Here is a 13859-nt window from a genome sequence, read left to right as displayed (position 1 = left end):
CTTTCTCCTGTAGGTGCTGCAGCACTCCGGGTGCTGCACCTTGTAGATCTGGAAGAGAATCAGATGTGAGCATAATGTCATCAATATAATGATACAGGTGCACTGTCGGCAGTTTCTCCCATGCTGCCAAGTTCTGGGCTACAAGTCCATGATATATGTTGGAACTGCAGAGGTGTCCCTGCAGATAGACAGCGAACATCCTCGGCCACCCTTCCCACATGAAGGCAAACTGTCCCTGGATCTCCTGTGTTATGTCAATAGAGAAGAAAGCATTAGCAAGGCCCTCAACATGATGTGTCACACCAGGGAAGTAAAAGGACTATGAGTGCACATTATGATGTCCACCTTCTCCAGCTCCTCTAGGGTTTCTCCCATTTCTTTGTGCCCCCTGGCAATACATACTGCTTAGCATTTGTCACTTGCCGAGGTACAGACAGAGCTATGGGCGAGTGCTTAGCAAGTCCCCTCCGAGCTGCCTTTACCACACAAATCCTCAGTCGGAACTCACCTGCAGTGGTCTGTAACCACAGGTCCTGCAGGGTATCCAACCCCAAAATATATTCAGGGATTGGAGAAATATACACAGTGTACTGCTTTGGGGGTAAATGCCCCATTCCCAAGGTATTTTGGGCTTTCTTCACTCTAACTGCCTTACCCCCATAGCATATATCACAGTGGGGGTCCCAGGAAACCACTCAGGGTTACCATAAATCAAAGAACATTCAGCTCCGGACTCCACCAGTGCCAGAACACATTGTACATTCACTGGCGACCAGTGAATTGCTAACTGTACATGTCATGTGGCCTCCAGTCCTCACCACGCCCACAAGGTGGAGGCCTTGACATCCCCCCCCACCAAGTCAAACCGCAATCCCCAATCACCCTCCTGTGGAGTCAGGGACCATGGAAGTCCTGCAGGGACATGGGCCAGAGGACAGGCTTTGCCTCTGGTTTCCGTGTCTTGTACTTCAGTGGCTTGGACCACTGCTTTGGCTTTAATAGGTGCCACAGTTCTAGGAAGATCCTACTAGGCTCTCCATGGAGTATTTCTTACACTGCCCCTGCCTTTATCAAATCAACCCATAATCTGGGTCCTCAAGACCTTCACAGGGCCCTGTAAACCTCTTTCAGCCGCGGACCATACTTCCTTCTGAGCTCTTCTGATTTCAGCCTCCCCCAGATCTGAGCGGCAGGAGTGACCTCACTTACGGGTTTTCCTACGTGGAGGAGCAAGAACAGTCACTAGGGACCCAGAGAAGGATGGAGGAGCTGTACGGAGCACCAGAGTCCTCATCCCCGTGGTGAACAACTCCTCACAGGGGCCCTGTCAGTCCACATAACAGCTCTCTTAGTAACTTTCCATGCCCAGCTCCCCAGCACCTGCTGGAGTGATGCACGTGTTTTCCAACTAGCAGGGAAATAAGGCAACTCACTCTGATTAGGCCAAACTGCCCTTAGGGCTGCAGTCAGGCAATCCAAAAGTACATCATTTCCTGGTGCTCATGGGCATTTTGTATCCTCTGCCAGAGAGATGGGTGAGTCATAAGGGAAGCCACTTTATTCATTTTGGACCCAGACGGAACAATGCCCTCTACACCTAAACCCCAAAGATGCAAAAGCCATGTACACAGAGGCTCCAGCTCGGCCTGGGTATAGTCACTGAGCGTGGAGTGCTCGACAGTGGGGTGGGGTCTGCTCCACTCAGCGAGGAACCCGCGGTTCGCGTAACAAATCAGGCAGGCCTTCAGTATGGGAGAGTTGGTGCCTCAGGCAGCAGGCTCAGCAACAGCTCTGTCCTTGGTCCCACCCCGTCATTGTCCCCTGCACCTCCTACCCTGCTGTCTGCTGTCTCCAGGGCTGAAGGCACCACCCCTTCCTTCACCACCCCCATGGGCTCTCTATGTCCTGTTTTTCTGCTGTCCCGTCCTGTGCCACCAGTGTCTCTCAGCAGTGGGAGCTGTTTTCTTTCCCTTCTCAGACCACCCCACAACTCATCTTCCTGGACTCTTGCCATTGGAGGACATTTCTCTCAGTAACCCTTTCTAATGCTGCAAGAAGCAACCACCCCACTTTTCCTGCCATCTCATGGCCACTCAGTTCCCGAGTCCCTGATTTTACCTAGGGTTGACTCCACGGCCTCCAGTGTCCCCATTTTTCCCAGTTTCGGGGGAGAGGCCCACTCCTCCAGGAGGCACTTTCCCGCAGACACCATCCCCACTGTGGGATCTCCAGGTGAAGCCTCGCCATCCACAGGGGAATACCTGCCACCCCTAGGGGGGGTCCCCAGATGTATCCCCACCACCTCTAGGGAACTAAGTATATCCACACCATCTAAACAAGCAGTCCACACCAACAGGGAACCATGAGGACCAATTTCAGGTTCACCAGATCCTGCCAACTATGCCAGATATAGCCTTGGAGGGATAGATGTTCCCAGGCCAGGGCAAGTCACCCTATGAGACTGCAAAACCGAAATCAGTCAAGAGAAAGGGCAGGTAGGGAGAAAGGCGTTCATTTCTTACAGTCGCTAGCCAGGCTCAGCACCATCCAAACTCCTCCAGCCACGGCTGATGCTCTCCTTCCCCTGCCCGTCCGTTCTAGCAGGAACTTTTCCAGATGCCAGACCAGGAATGTTACATACCAGGAATGGAGGGGAGGAGAGAATGGTCATTTCCTCTCCACCCCTTGTCCTGGAGGTTGCAAGACCCTGCACTGGTTACAACCATTGATCTGTAAATGGACTTAAAAGGACTGCTGGATTCCTTACGGGAAGAGATAACCACACCGAGAAGCAGATATCCAACCAAGAGATTTATTTAGCGGCAGCTACGTGGCTGCCCGTGAGAGTGAGAGCAGTAGCGCGGGCTGGGGAGCTTTGGCTTCTATACCCTATTAAGGCACTGGCACCAGCTAATTGGCTATGGAGTCATTAGGGTTAGCTGGTGGGACTTTATTGGTCTGCGTCACAGGTGTTCACTTGTCGTGAGTGGGAAGCTGAACTTAATTCTGGGAAAGTGAAACTTAATGGCCACCACCTTAGATGGAAGAGTGTGGGGGTTGGGCACCAATTTTACTAACAGGACTATGGCTAGGTAGGAGGTTCTGGAAATTCTGCATTGACCCCCTTAGCTCTGTGCCCTCTGGAGCTTACACACAGGTTAGAGGAATGTAACAGTAGATTTATACTAACTAGATGAAGCACTTGTGAAGTGCCAGGCCATCCAAGCCTTCTTTCTTCCCAGGGTAACTCCTTCAATGCTCTCTGTGACCTCACGTAGTCAAGACCCTACGATGATGGCCAAGGGACAGGTGGAGAAACTGTGCTACCAAGGTCGGTGACTCACCCACAGTCAAATGCCTACTAAGTGGTTAAAGCGGGATGTTGAAAATGAGCTAGTAGCTCCTTATTATGTAATCATTACCACGACATTTGTTCCGTAAATATGTCACACCATGAACAAAACGGATGAACATATCCATTTTGTTGCTGCATCCAAACCCCACTGCCTTATGTCTGAAAAACAGAATATGTGCGTAGAAGCCGTGACACATACACACTGATATGGGCTACCAAGCTCACTGCCCTGGGCAGTGTCAGGACCCTTTAGTACAGAAAGCATGAAAAGTGGGGAAGTGACTGGTTGTCATGAAATGTGGCTGTGACAGCACATCCCCTTGGCTGTGCTGTTCACACCACACAGTGGTCGCAGGGTATGTGCTTCCTAGGAGGGATTACTGGGTTCAGCATACAAGGCTGCCCACCACATATGTCAACGGGAGGCCCTAGGGTATGGTCCTCAGAGAACGGAGACCTCTGTAAGGTGGATGCCTTGGAAGTAGATGACAACACCTGGGTCTCCTGTCATTGCCACCCCCTTCAAGGTGCACACATGAAAATGGCCTAGAGGCAGGGGTGACTTGCTCAAGATCACATGGCCTGAACCCAGGCCTGACTTGCGTGTTATTCAACGCTCCATGCCAACCCTGGTTGGCATTGTTCCATCTCTGAGCCTGTGTGTCAGACACACATGACACCAGCCCCCAGGAGTTGGAGGTGTCATCCATATATCCCTGAGGATGTACCTAGGGAGGAATGTCTGGCATGACCCTGCCTGTGCAGGTTGGGACATTGGGTAGCTCCTGGGAGGCACTGTGGGTTCAGCAGGACAGCGAACTGGTGAGAAAAAGAGGTCTGAGCTCAGCTCGTCTCTTCAGAGCTGGGACCCTAGGGACATTGCCAAATAGTGAGGGGAGGGTTCTGGTGGAGATCTGTGTAGTCATGCATGGCAAGGGGTCCGGGAGGATGGGCAGTCAGCAGCCCAGAGGGGCATGTGGGCGTGTCTGAATGCAGGGAGGGGCCCATGAAATGGAACCTTCATGTCACTGATGACACGCCCAGTAGAACCTGAATTGTGACCTGGTGCCCAGTTCCTGGTCACAGACCCCAGTCCTGCTCACTTGACCGGAGACGCTCGACAGAGCAACATACGGTCTTGTTGTGCAGAGCCTTCTGAAGGCATGGAAGTCAGGGAAGCAAACAGGGGCGGTCTTCCTGCTCGCTGTGGGCGTTGGCTCAGAGACCACCTCCAACGCCTCTGTCCGTGTTGTCCAAGGAACCCCGAGGTAACACAGGGCACCCCAGAGCAGGCCACCCCAGGTCCAGGCCCCAAGTGTGACCCATCCCGGGATGACCTTCCCCCCGGCCCCTTCTGTGTGCGTGCGGTGGGTGTGGGGTATGGGCAGGACTGAAGGCTGGGGAGGAGGGGGGCCATTTCTGGGTGCCAGCATGTTGTGAGGTGGTGGCCCCCTGGTGGGGCAGTCAGTGTCACACCTCTGGTCTCATCATTCAGGACATGGAGGTGAGTGTTGGGACCAGGTACTTCCACGCACGTGTTAGTCCTGAGCCCAGGGTTTGTCCTCTCCTTCCCTCAGTGACCAGTCGTATGCAGATGACCCTGTGTGCCTGATGTCAGGGGCAGGGTCTGAGGCCCACATTTCCTGAGGGGAGGTCCAGGCAGCCCCAGGTGGCACCTCCCAAGCTACTAGGCACTAGCTTTTTGGAGCTCCACCCAGGGGAGCGTGGAGGAGCTGGTGGATGGATTCACCTACTCCATCTCTCTAGGCCTGGGGCAGGCTGTCTACACCCAGGACCCCGTTCCAAACCTGGCAATCTGCCAGGGGCTTCCCCACGAGAGTGGTTGACAGTCCCACTCCAGAGGGCCTGGAGTCTCATTCCCTGGGGGCACCCCTTCCCTCTCCTTGATCGCACCCCAGAGGGCTGGGGACTCTCGGGTGAGTTGCAAACCTCCCTCGTCCTGGTGGTTCCTGGGTTTCCCACTGACGATACACCCCCTGCCCCTTTCAGCATGAAGAGGAGTCAACTCTCCATGCAAATAAGATCCACAGGGGGAGGGCTCCCTGGACAGGTGTGAGGACGGCACAAGAGACACCTGTGCTGGAGCTACGGCCGGTGTCACCTGCTTCAGCCCTGGGGCCCGGAGCACCTGCCGGAATGGCACCGGGCCTGGCAGAGCCAGTGCCAGGTCCAGAGCCCACCAGCCCCTGTGCGGCGATCTCGGACATCCCGGGAGTGGTCTCGGGCCCCGAGGTGGAGCCCCATGAGCCTTCAGAACCCAGCAGGTGACCCATCTTTGGATTCCCACAGGCGGGCTGATGACTGGGGACTTCTTATTTGGGAGGATGGGAGAGGATGGGGTCCCGGGACACACAGGGTCAGGAAGGGGGAGGAGCAGTTGCCTGGACAGGCAGGGGAATGCAGAGTGGCCAGGCCCACACAAGGGTGGGCTGGGACGGCAGTGTGGCTGGGAAGACCAGGCTTCACACTCTTCCACCCCCAGGCCTTCCCCCAGCCCCAGGATGGGCCAGGCTAGGCGCCATGCCTGGGAGCCCAATGATGTGACCAGCGTCCTCCATGGCAGCGTCCACCACTTGGCCCAGGAGGAGCACCTGGGGCCCACTGTGGCAGAGCCGGAAGGTGAGGGGTTGCAGCCAGGGAACCGTCTAGGGTGGGCTTCCTGGACCAGGGTTGCCTGCAACGCAGTGAGGGCTTTTCTGTCATTGTAAGGTGTGGGGAATCAGCCCCGGGGTGACCCTTTCTCTGTGTCCTCCCTGCTCCAGAACCACGGCAGACGCAGCTGGCTCCAGAGACACAGGGAGGGCCGGCTTCATGGCTAGAGCCAGTTCAGGAGCTCCCTGAGACCCCTGTGCTGGAGCTACGGCCAGTGTCACCTGCGTCAGCCCCCGCAGAGCCGGAGGACGTCCCAGCAGTGCCCTCAGCCCCACTGCCGAGCCCTGAGCTTGAGCCCCATGAGCCCTCAGGCACAGGGCCCAGGGCACCTGCCAGAATGGCACCGGGCCTGGCAGGGGCAAAGCCAGCTCCAGAGTCCACCCTCCTGGCATTCCCCCCCCGCCTGGTTGCCGAGCAGCTGACCCTGATGTATGCGGTGAGTGGAGCAGGATCGAAGTTGGGGTGGGCCTTCCCTGTGCCATGCGCTGCCCCAGACCTGCTGTCCCGATGTGCACTCCTGTGATCTGGGCCCACATGCCACCTTCCCACCATATGCCCTGAGAAACTCTCCTCACCCCCAAGCCTTCACTGACCACACGGACAGTAGGGCTGGCACTTAGGGATCCTTGCAGACCAATGAGAAATAGCAGAAGGAAGGTGGGCAGGGCCTGGCTGGGGTGGGAGGGGCAGTGTAGTAGAGGGGTGCTCAGAGAGGTGCTGCCAGGGCCTTAGGTCCTCAGGCCATTGGCTGGCAGGCCTCCACAGCCTCCGCACTTCAGAGGCCCCTGCCATGTACCTGACAGACAACAACAAAGGCCTGGTTGGAGTTGTTTTGGGGGTAACTGCACCTGAGTGGGTAGCGGGATCCACGGGGTGACAGAATGGGAGGCAGATGCCCCAGGACGTGCAGGCATGAGCTGCCTTGTGCTGCAGGGAGGAGGTGAGGGAGGATGCCTGTTCTCAGTGAGGCCCTCTGTTCCCCACCATTGTGGGGTCCAGTGCATCCGTTCCCGGGTGCCTCAGTGGATGGAGTCCGAAGCCTAGACTGCCATAAGGCTCACACCACATCCTCAGTGGCCTGGGCTCCAGCTCTGACTGGTAACCACCTGGGCCCAGGGGCACCGTGGACACAGCTAAATGACACCCCCTTGCCATCCCCAGGAACTGTTCACCAAGGTGGCAGTGGACGACCGCATGACCCGCTGCGGGAGCCAGTCATACAACGGAAACGTTGAACACCTGGCCTCCACCAATAAGATCATAAAACAATTTCATGATGCAGCCAACATGGTCATCTCCTCCTGCCTCGGGGCCCCAGGCATGACGGCGCGGGACAGGGCCCGAGTGGTAGAGTTCTGGATCCAGGTGGCCAAGGTGTGCCATGGAACAGCCCCCAGGGTCCATCCTGGCATGTTGGGACCTTCTCCCCTCCTTGGCCAACTCTCAGGATGGAGTCCTACAGTCTGACCCTGCCTGGTCCCTGGGCCCCTCCTGCCAGGGACGTGCTGACCTGGACTCGCAGGCCCCGAGGGTGGGACAGCCATCCCTGGCCCCTTCCTTGGGTTGAGATACAGTCCTCCACCCAGGAGGGCTGCTCAACAGGTACTGGGTGTGCTGGGCTCCCTGGGTGCCTGTCTCCTTAAGGACAGGAGTTCATAGGGGGACAGAAGCAGGCCACGTTCTCAGCTCTGTCTTCCCTCCCAGGAGTGTCTGGACCTCGAGAATTTCGCACACCTCCATGCCATTCTCTTGGCCCTGCAGAGCCCTGCCATCAGTCGTCTGCAGTGCACCTGGGGACGTGTTTCCTGGTAGGTAGTCCTGTCACTAGGACCAGGGGACCTTAGTGGACCAGAGACACCACCCCTAGGTCTGGCAGTGTCCCCTCAGTCGGCTGGGGCTCCTGGGAGGCGGCAGACCCTGGGGACAGGGGCTTACAGGATGGCGGGCCCTCAGAGCCCCCGTGGGTTAGGCCAGCGGTTCCCCCTCAGGAATCGGGTTTCTTCGTCAGGTGTGGGTTGAAGCCAATGGGAGATGTTCAGCATGTGTTTTGCAGCAGGAGATCTCTGTCCCAAGGACAGCCACCTGTCCCAAAGCAGATCTGCCCCCAGGAGAACTGCAGGCCTCAGATTCCCCAGGACTAAGAGCCATGGTGGAAAGCCTCATGCAGGCTAGTGGAAAAGGGGTCCAACACCCCAAAGCCTCCACCTGTTGGCCACATGTCTCCCTCCTCTCTCCTCCCCTTAGGAAGAGCTCCAGGATGCATAAGAGACTTGAAAAAGAGAGGTGGCTTAACCGGAAGAGGCTCCTCAAGGTAAATGGAGGCTAGAGGTCTGGAGGGAGGGGATCCTTGGGGCAAGCCCTCTGCCGTGCTGTGGCCCAGCCTTGGGTGCTGACTCGAGGTGTGCATGGTGAGAGGGGACAGCTGATGGGAGAAGTAGGCTCCGCCTGGCCCCCAAGGTGTCCTGTTTGTCTCCCTCCCTGGCTCCACTTGACTGGGGGCCTGACATCCAGCGAGGACCCAGAGGACAGGCTCCTGTCAGGGCTGGGGCTAGGGCTGGCACTGGGCTGGCAGCAGGGGTGGGGCCTATGGCAGAGCAAGGTCAGCCCCTCCCCAGGGCCCCCTGAGCCCATCACTGCCCCTCTGAGGCCTCAGGCTCCTCATCTGGTCAGGGAAGGTTGTCACCCTGGGGTGCGGGCCTCCCAGGTGAGCAGGGTCCAGGGAGCACAAGATGGCCTTCAGCTTTGTGCCCATCCCACCCGGTCGTGTGAGGGGAGCCATGGTGATAGCCAGGTGACAGTGAGTGTTCAGGGCACCCTGGGAGGCAAAGGGAACTCCCCTGACACTCTGCAGGTGAGGAAGCCTCTCAGGACGGCCGGCAGTGGCCCAAGGACACCCATGAGTATAAGTGTGTGCTGGAGCTGCGATCGCCCTCAGCTGAGAGCCTGCTGGGGGTGGGGACAGCATAGCACCAGAGGACTCAGGCGAGGCATCCACCAACCAAGCTCTGATTTGTGGGAGGCCATGTGGGAGGGGAGCATGAGCACACCTGAGTGACCTGGACCTTGCAGGAGGCGACTTCCATGGTGACGCAACAGCATCGTTTCCTCCGGGAATCTGAGGATAGGCAGGAGGTGAGAGTGGCCTGGCCAGGGTCATGGCTGTGGGGGAGACCCTGTACTTGCTGCTGGTGCCACCAGCCCTGAACTGCCAGGACTGGGGTGACCAGGAGGGAGAGAGCAGCTGGGTACAGAGAGAAGTTGGAGGACGGGTGCAGGGACCACGGGTCTTGGGATTGGCCAAAAGCCAGCCCTGGGAGGGACAGGAGGGGAGAGCAGGGCAAAGGGAGGGCGTGGGAGGAAGCACAGGGTGGTCCAAGGGGAGCTAGGGGCTGCGAGTGAGGGGTTCAGGAGAGGCTCTATGGGCTCCCCTGAGGTAGACGGGGCACCTCCCCACCCCAGTGGCACAGCATGGTCCCCATCTTCGGATTGTTCATGGCTGGCCTCCTGGTCCTAGTCAAACCCCTGGAACAGAATGATGGGAATGAGGCCAGAGGGGCACAGGGTGTGCAGGATGGTGAGCTCTGAAGAGGAGAGAGACCCTAGTGAGCTGGAGCTCTCAGCACCAGGCCACCCGCCTCTTGGGAGTCTCCCCTCCACCCCAGGGGCTGGGCTCCTTGGAGAGGGCAGCCAGAAGGACCCCCTGCCCCCCTTAAGCCCCAGTCCCAGCCCCAGGGCAGGTGGGGCTGAGGGCTACAGGCTGCAGCCTCTGAGCAGGATGGCCTCTCCCTCAGGCCCTGCCCAGGGGGAGGGATGTTGCTCCTTCAAGGCAGGAAGCACAGGAGGGGGCTGCCCGTGCCTTCCTGCCTGAGGCCTCAGTCTCCGTGTCATCAGAGAGACTTGCATGGGAAGCTTGGCCTCAGCTCCCCAGTCCAGTCCCTCCTCCTCGGTACCCCAGATCCTGGCCTAGGTCTGAGTGCTCCAACTTGAGAAAGGGTGGGGAGGTTTAGGCCTCATTCTGGGTGCAAGGGGCTGTTTCTGATGCACTTTGGCTGCCTTGGTGCCTTCCAGGGTGACGGGATGAGACGGAGTTGAGCTACTGTAACACCCCGCCACAGAAAGTGAGGGGGGGGTGCAGAGCCCCTGGGCAGGACCCTGTCCGGCCCAACCCCTGGGTCTGACATGTCTTGAGAAGGTTAACACACCCAGAGCTGAGGACACTCAAGGCTTCGTCGGGTGGGGGATGGGGGTGGCATCAAGATGGCCTTCCTGGAGGAGCAGCTAGAGACCCAACAGTGGGAACAGGCAGGGCTAGATAGCATTGGAGGGAAGGCAGGTTCCCACGGGAGCAAAGATCAGGGACCATCCCATTGCTCCGCTCCTCACGCCCCTCCTTGTGTGCATCCTGTCCTTCCTCTGCCGCAGGAAAGTTCCATCCTACGTGAGATGCTCATACACAAGTACGTGGCCATGACGCATCACCTGCAACCCGAGGAGCACTTCAGAGCCTTCTTCCAGGCCGTGGAGACCCTGGATGACCAGAAGAGGTGAGGCTGGGCAGGACTCACGTGTGGGTTCCAGCTGCTGGCAGGCTCTGGGAGAAGGGCCCCTGACATGTGGCTCCAGGGACTCACAGGTGCCCCTCTGTCCTGCAGATACACCCTGTCCTGCCAGCTGGAGCCCCCAGGCCAGAGGGCCGGCAGAAAGGGACTCTTGTTCTTCAGGTCCCGCAACATTTAAACTTAGTGGCCAGAGTCAGGTAAGTTTCTGGCCTGGGGCCATTCGCAAGGGGTGGGCTGCTCCCCAGCCTCAGGGAAGCTTCGGGCCATGCTGGGTGTGGGGGGTTGTACTAAAGACAGGTTGGGCTGGGATTCTGCTCCACCGCGCAAACAGTCCTGTCAGGCTCAAGGGTGATTCCCCTCCCTCTCTGGGACCCAGTTTCCTCCTCTGTGAGTGGGTTATGCTCATGCGCCTCACTGTGACAGGGACCCCACGGGTGACGGTGATTGACAGGACCCTCTGCACAGGGCCAGGAGCACAGAGGGTAGTGAGGACAGGGTGGAAGCAGGATAACGGGGGGAACCTGGGATAACCTGCCTCTTCTGTTCACCTGCATGGCCCTGTAGCTGCTGTCATCAGGCCCACGACCCAGCTGGTACCCTGGCTGTGTGCGGAGGAGAGCTTCCCCTTTGGACAGGAGGCACCCGGCGCCCCAGGACCCTAGTCTGCTTCCTGCTCCTCTTCCTCCCGCTGCTCATCCTGAGCCTCGTCTGGGGCAGGTGCTCTTGCACCTCTTCCATCAGCAGACTTGGGCAGCTTCCCAGGCTGCTGCTGCAGGCTCAGGGACCCGTACGTAGCTGCAGCCAATGGAACAGACTGGAGAGCGCAGATATACATCCAAGTATATATATGGTCAATTAATACATGATAAAGGAGCCATGGACATACAATGGGGAAATGACAGCCTCTTCAACAGCTGGTGTGCGCAAATTGGACAGCTACGTACAAGAGAACGAAACTGAATTATTGTCTATCCCCACACACAAAAGTAAACTCGAAATGGATCAAAGACCTGAATGTAAGTCATGAAACTATAGAACTCTTAGAAGACAACATAGGCAAAAATCCCCTGAATATCAGCATGAGCACCTCTTTTCTGATTTCACCCATTTGCAGAGTATAACAACGAAGGAAAACTGAAAGAACAAAACAGCAACAGACTCACAGACTTCAAGAAGGGACTGGTGGTTACCAAAGGGGAGGGGTGAGGGAGGGCCGGTGGGGAGAAAGGGAGAAGGAGATTCAGGGGTATCATGATTGGCACACATGGTGTGTGGGGGGGAGCCGGGGGATAGACAGTGTAGCACAGAGAAGGCAAATAGTGACTCTGGCATCTTACTACACTGATGGGCAGTGACTGCAGTGGGGTATGGGGGGGACATGATAACAGGGGTGAATGTAGTAACCACATTGTTTTTTCATGTGAAACCTTCATAGGAGTGTACATCAATGATACCTTAATAAAGTAAGTAAGTAAATAAATAAATAATCTTACTTCTTGGCAAATAGTGAATCTGTGGCATCTTACTTCACTGATGGACAGTGACTGCAAAGGGGTATGGGGGGGAGTCAATAACATGGCTGAATGTATTAACCACATTGTTTTTCATGTGAAACCTTCATAGGGGTGTATATCAAGAATACTTTAATAATAATAATAATAATGAAGAATCTTACTTCTTAACTTCCTGGGTGTTAAAATTCAATCTCATCTTTAAGATGGGATCCTTCCTGCCTTTCACTATGTTGCCTGTGACTGGGTTTACTTGCCACATTAATTGCCCAGGTTATGTATTACTTGATTAGGGGCTGGAGGAGGAAAAGCAGCATCTGGGCAAAGTAAAAAATAAACTGGGCCTTTGAGCAGGCTAAAGTAAATTTTACAATAGCCTCATTTAATTGACACAATGAAGACATGGGCCATGCTGAGGCATTTTTCTTATCTCGGGTATGTATGTTCAAACATTCCAGGCCAGGTTACTCCTGGCTCCTTAGTTTTAACTAATCTTCACTAAAGAATGCTTATACTCCTAGGTTGATATTTTACTTTGGAGAATTAACGTGACTCTGATTTTGCTTAATTGTTTAATAGGGAGTTTTGGTAGGGGTCTTTTACCGGAAGCCCTCACGCTAGTCTGACTACACCCACGGTCCCTGTCTCAGAATCTCTGTGGCTAGTTATAAATTACTCAGCTGCAGACTACAAACCAAAATGACAGAAAGATATAAACTTTTAAATACAAGAAAATGCACTGTCAGTTCCGAGACCAAAGTAAAGAAACTTCATTCCCAAGTAGAGAAAACTGAGAGATACCTCATGAAACATTTTTTAATTTTAAAGGCGCTTCCTCCAGGCGGCCTCTCCCCTGCCGCCCCGACGCGGGTCACACTTGAATTTCGGCCCGCCCGGCCGTCGCCCTCGAGGCCCCCGCCTGATAAATCCACACAACGCAAAACGCCCGCCGGCCTCCCCGTCTGCACGGCCCCGTCCCGGGACGGCGGGAGCAGGGCGGCGCCGCGGGGCGGAGAGCAGCCGCGCTCACCAGCTGGGCACGGACGGAGGAGCAGCGGCTCCAGCGAGCCCCTCCCACGCTGCCCCGACGAACTTCGCCGGCCGCTTGGACGTCCGCTCTCGGCGCACCCGCTCCGCTCCCTCCCTTCCCGTGCGGCCCCTCCAGCGGGACGCGCCGACTCCCGATCCCCGGCCGGGCCCCGGGAGCCCACCACCCGCTTCGGCCGTTTCCCGGCCCCACGGGCCACGCGCCGCCCCCTCACCGGCTCCACCACGACCTCAGGCGAGGGCAGGGGACCCCGCGCCCCTTCCGGGTCCGGCTGCGCCCCGCAGCCACCTACCTTCCAGTCTGCAGGGCTGTCGCTGTCGCCTTCATCCCTGAAGTGGGTCCCGCTCTGGACCCTCCACCGCAGATCTGCAGCAGCGGGAGCCACTTCTCGGCCGAGCCCTCGACGGGCTTGGCGATGCGGTCGGCGTGGGACAGGTTGCCCCACGCGTTGCGCTGCTGCCCCTCAGCGGCCGCCGAGGCCGAAGGCACGCCCACGGCAGCGTAGGGGTTCCCGTTCGCGCCGCCCGACGGCGCCGGCTGGAGGTGGCAGAGCTCGACTGGCTGAAGTCCGGCCGGGGCAGCGGCTTGAAGTCCGGGTTGATCCTCACCACCTGGAGCGCTTCGGCCAAGGTGACCGCCGCCCTCCGCCGCCGCGGGAGTGCCGAGAAGCGGCGCCGTGATCCCAGCGGGCGTGAGGAGGCGATCCGAGGCTG

General features: G+C 57.4%; 1 protein-coding gene across 3 annotated transcripts; it reads left to right on the top strand.

The window, feature by feature from the left end:
• The first annotated feature begins 4233 nt into the window (after positions 1-4233).
• LOC140845182 (ral-GDS-related protein-like) lies at positions 4234-13445 on the top strand. 3 transcript variants are annotated; one of them, XR_012123940.1, is made up of 12 exons: positions 4234-4623; positions 5366-5640; positions 5859-5995; positions 6139-6464; positions 7190-7402; positions 7733-7836; positions 8273-8339; positions 9098-9160; positions 10451-10572; positions 10681-10784; positions 11152-11603; positions 11702-13445. XR_012123940.1 is itself a non-coding variant. In XM_073218941.1 (11 exons), exons 1-10 carry the CDS (start codon positions 4519-4521, stop codon positions 10763-10765), a joined length of 1497 nt encoding a protein of 498 aa, XP_073075042.1. In that variant the 5' UTR covers positions 4234-4518; the 3' UTR covers positions 10766-10784; positions 11152-13445. The 3 variants fall into 3 exon arrangements, 2 of the variants coding, with proteins under 2 accessions (XP_073075042.1, XP_073075043.1); XM_073218941.1 differs by having other exon boundaries at positions 11152-13445; XM_073218942.1 differs by lacking the exon at positions 9098-9160 and having other exon boundaries at positions 11152-13445.
• Positions 13446-13859: the final 414 nt, after the last annotated feature.

Source organism: Manis javanica, chromosome 12 (genome assembly GCF_040802235.1).
Source record: "Manis javanica isolate MJ-LG chromosome 12, MJ_LKY, whole genome shotgun sequence".
NCBI lineage: Eukaryota > Metazoa > Chordata > Mammalia > Pholidota > Manidae > Manis > Manis javanica.
This window is presented reverse-complemented; position numbering and strand designations above follow the sequence as displayed.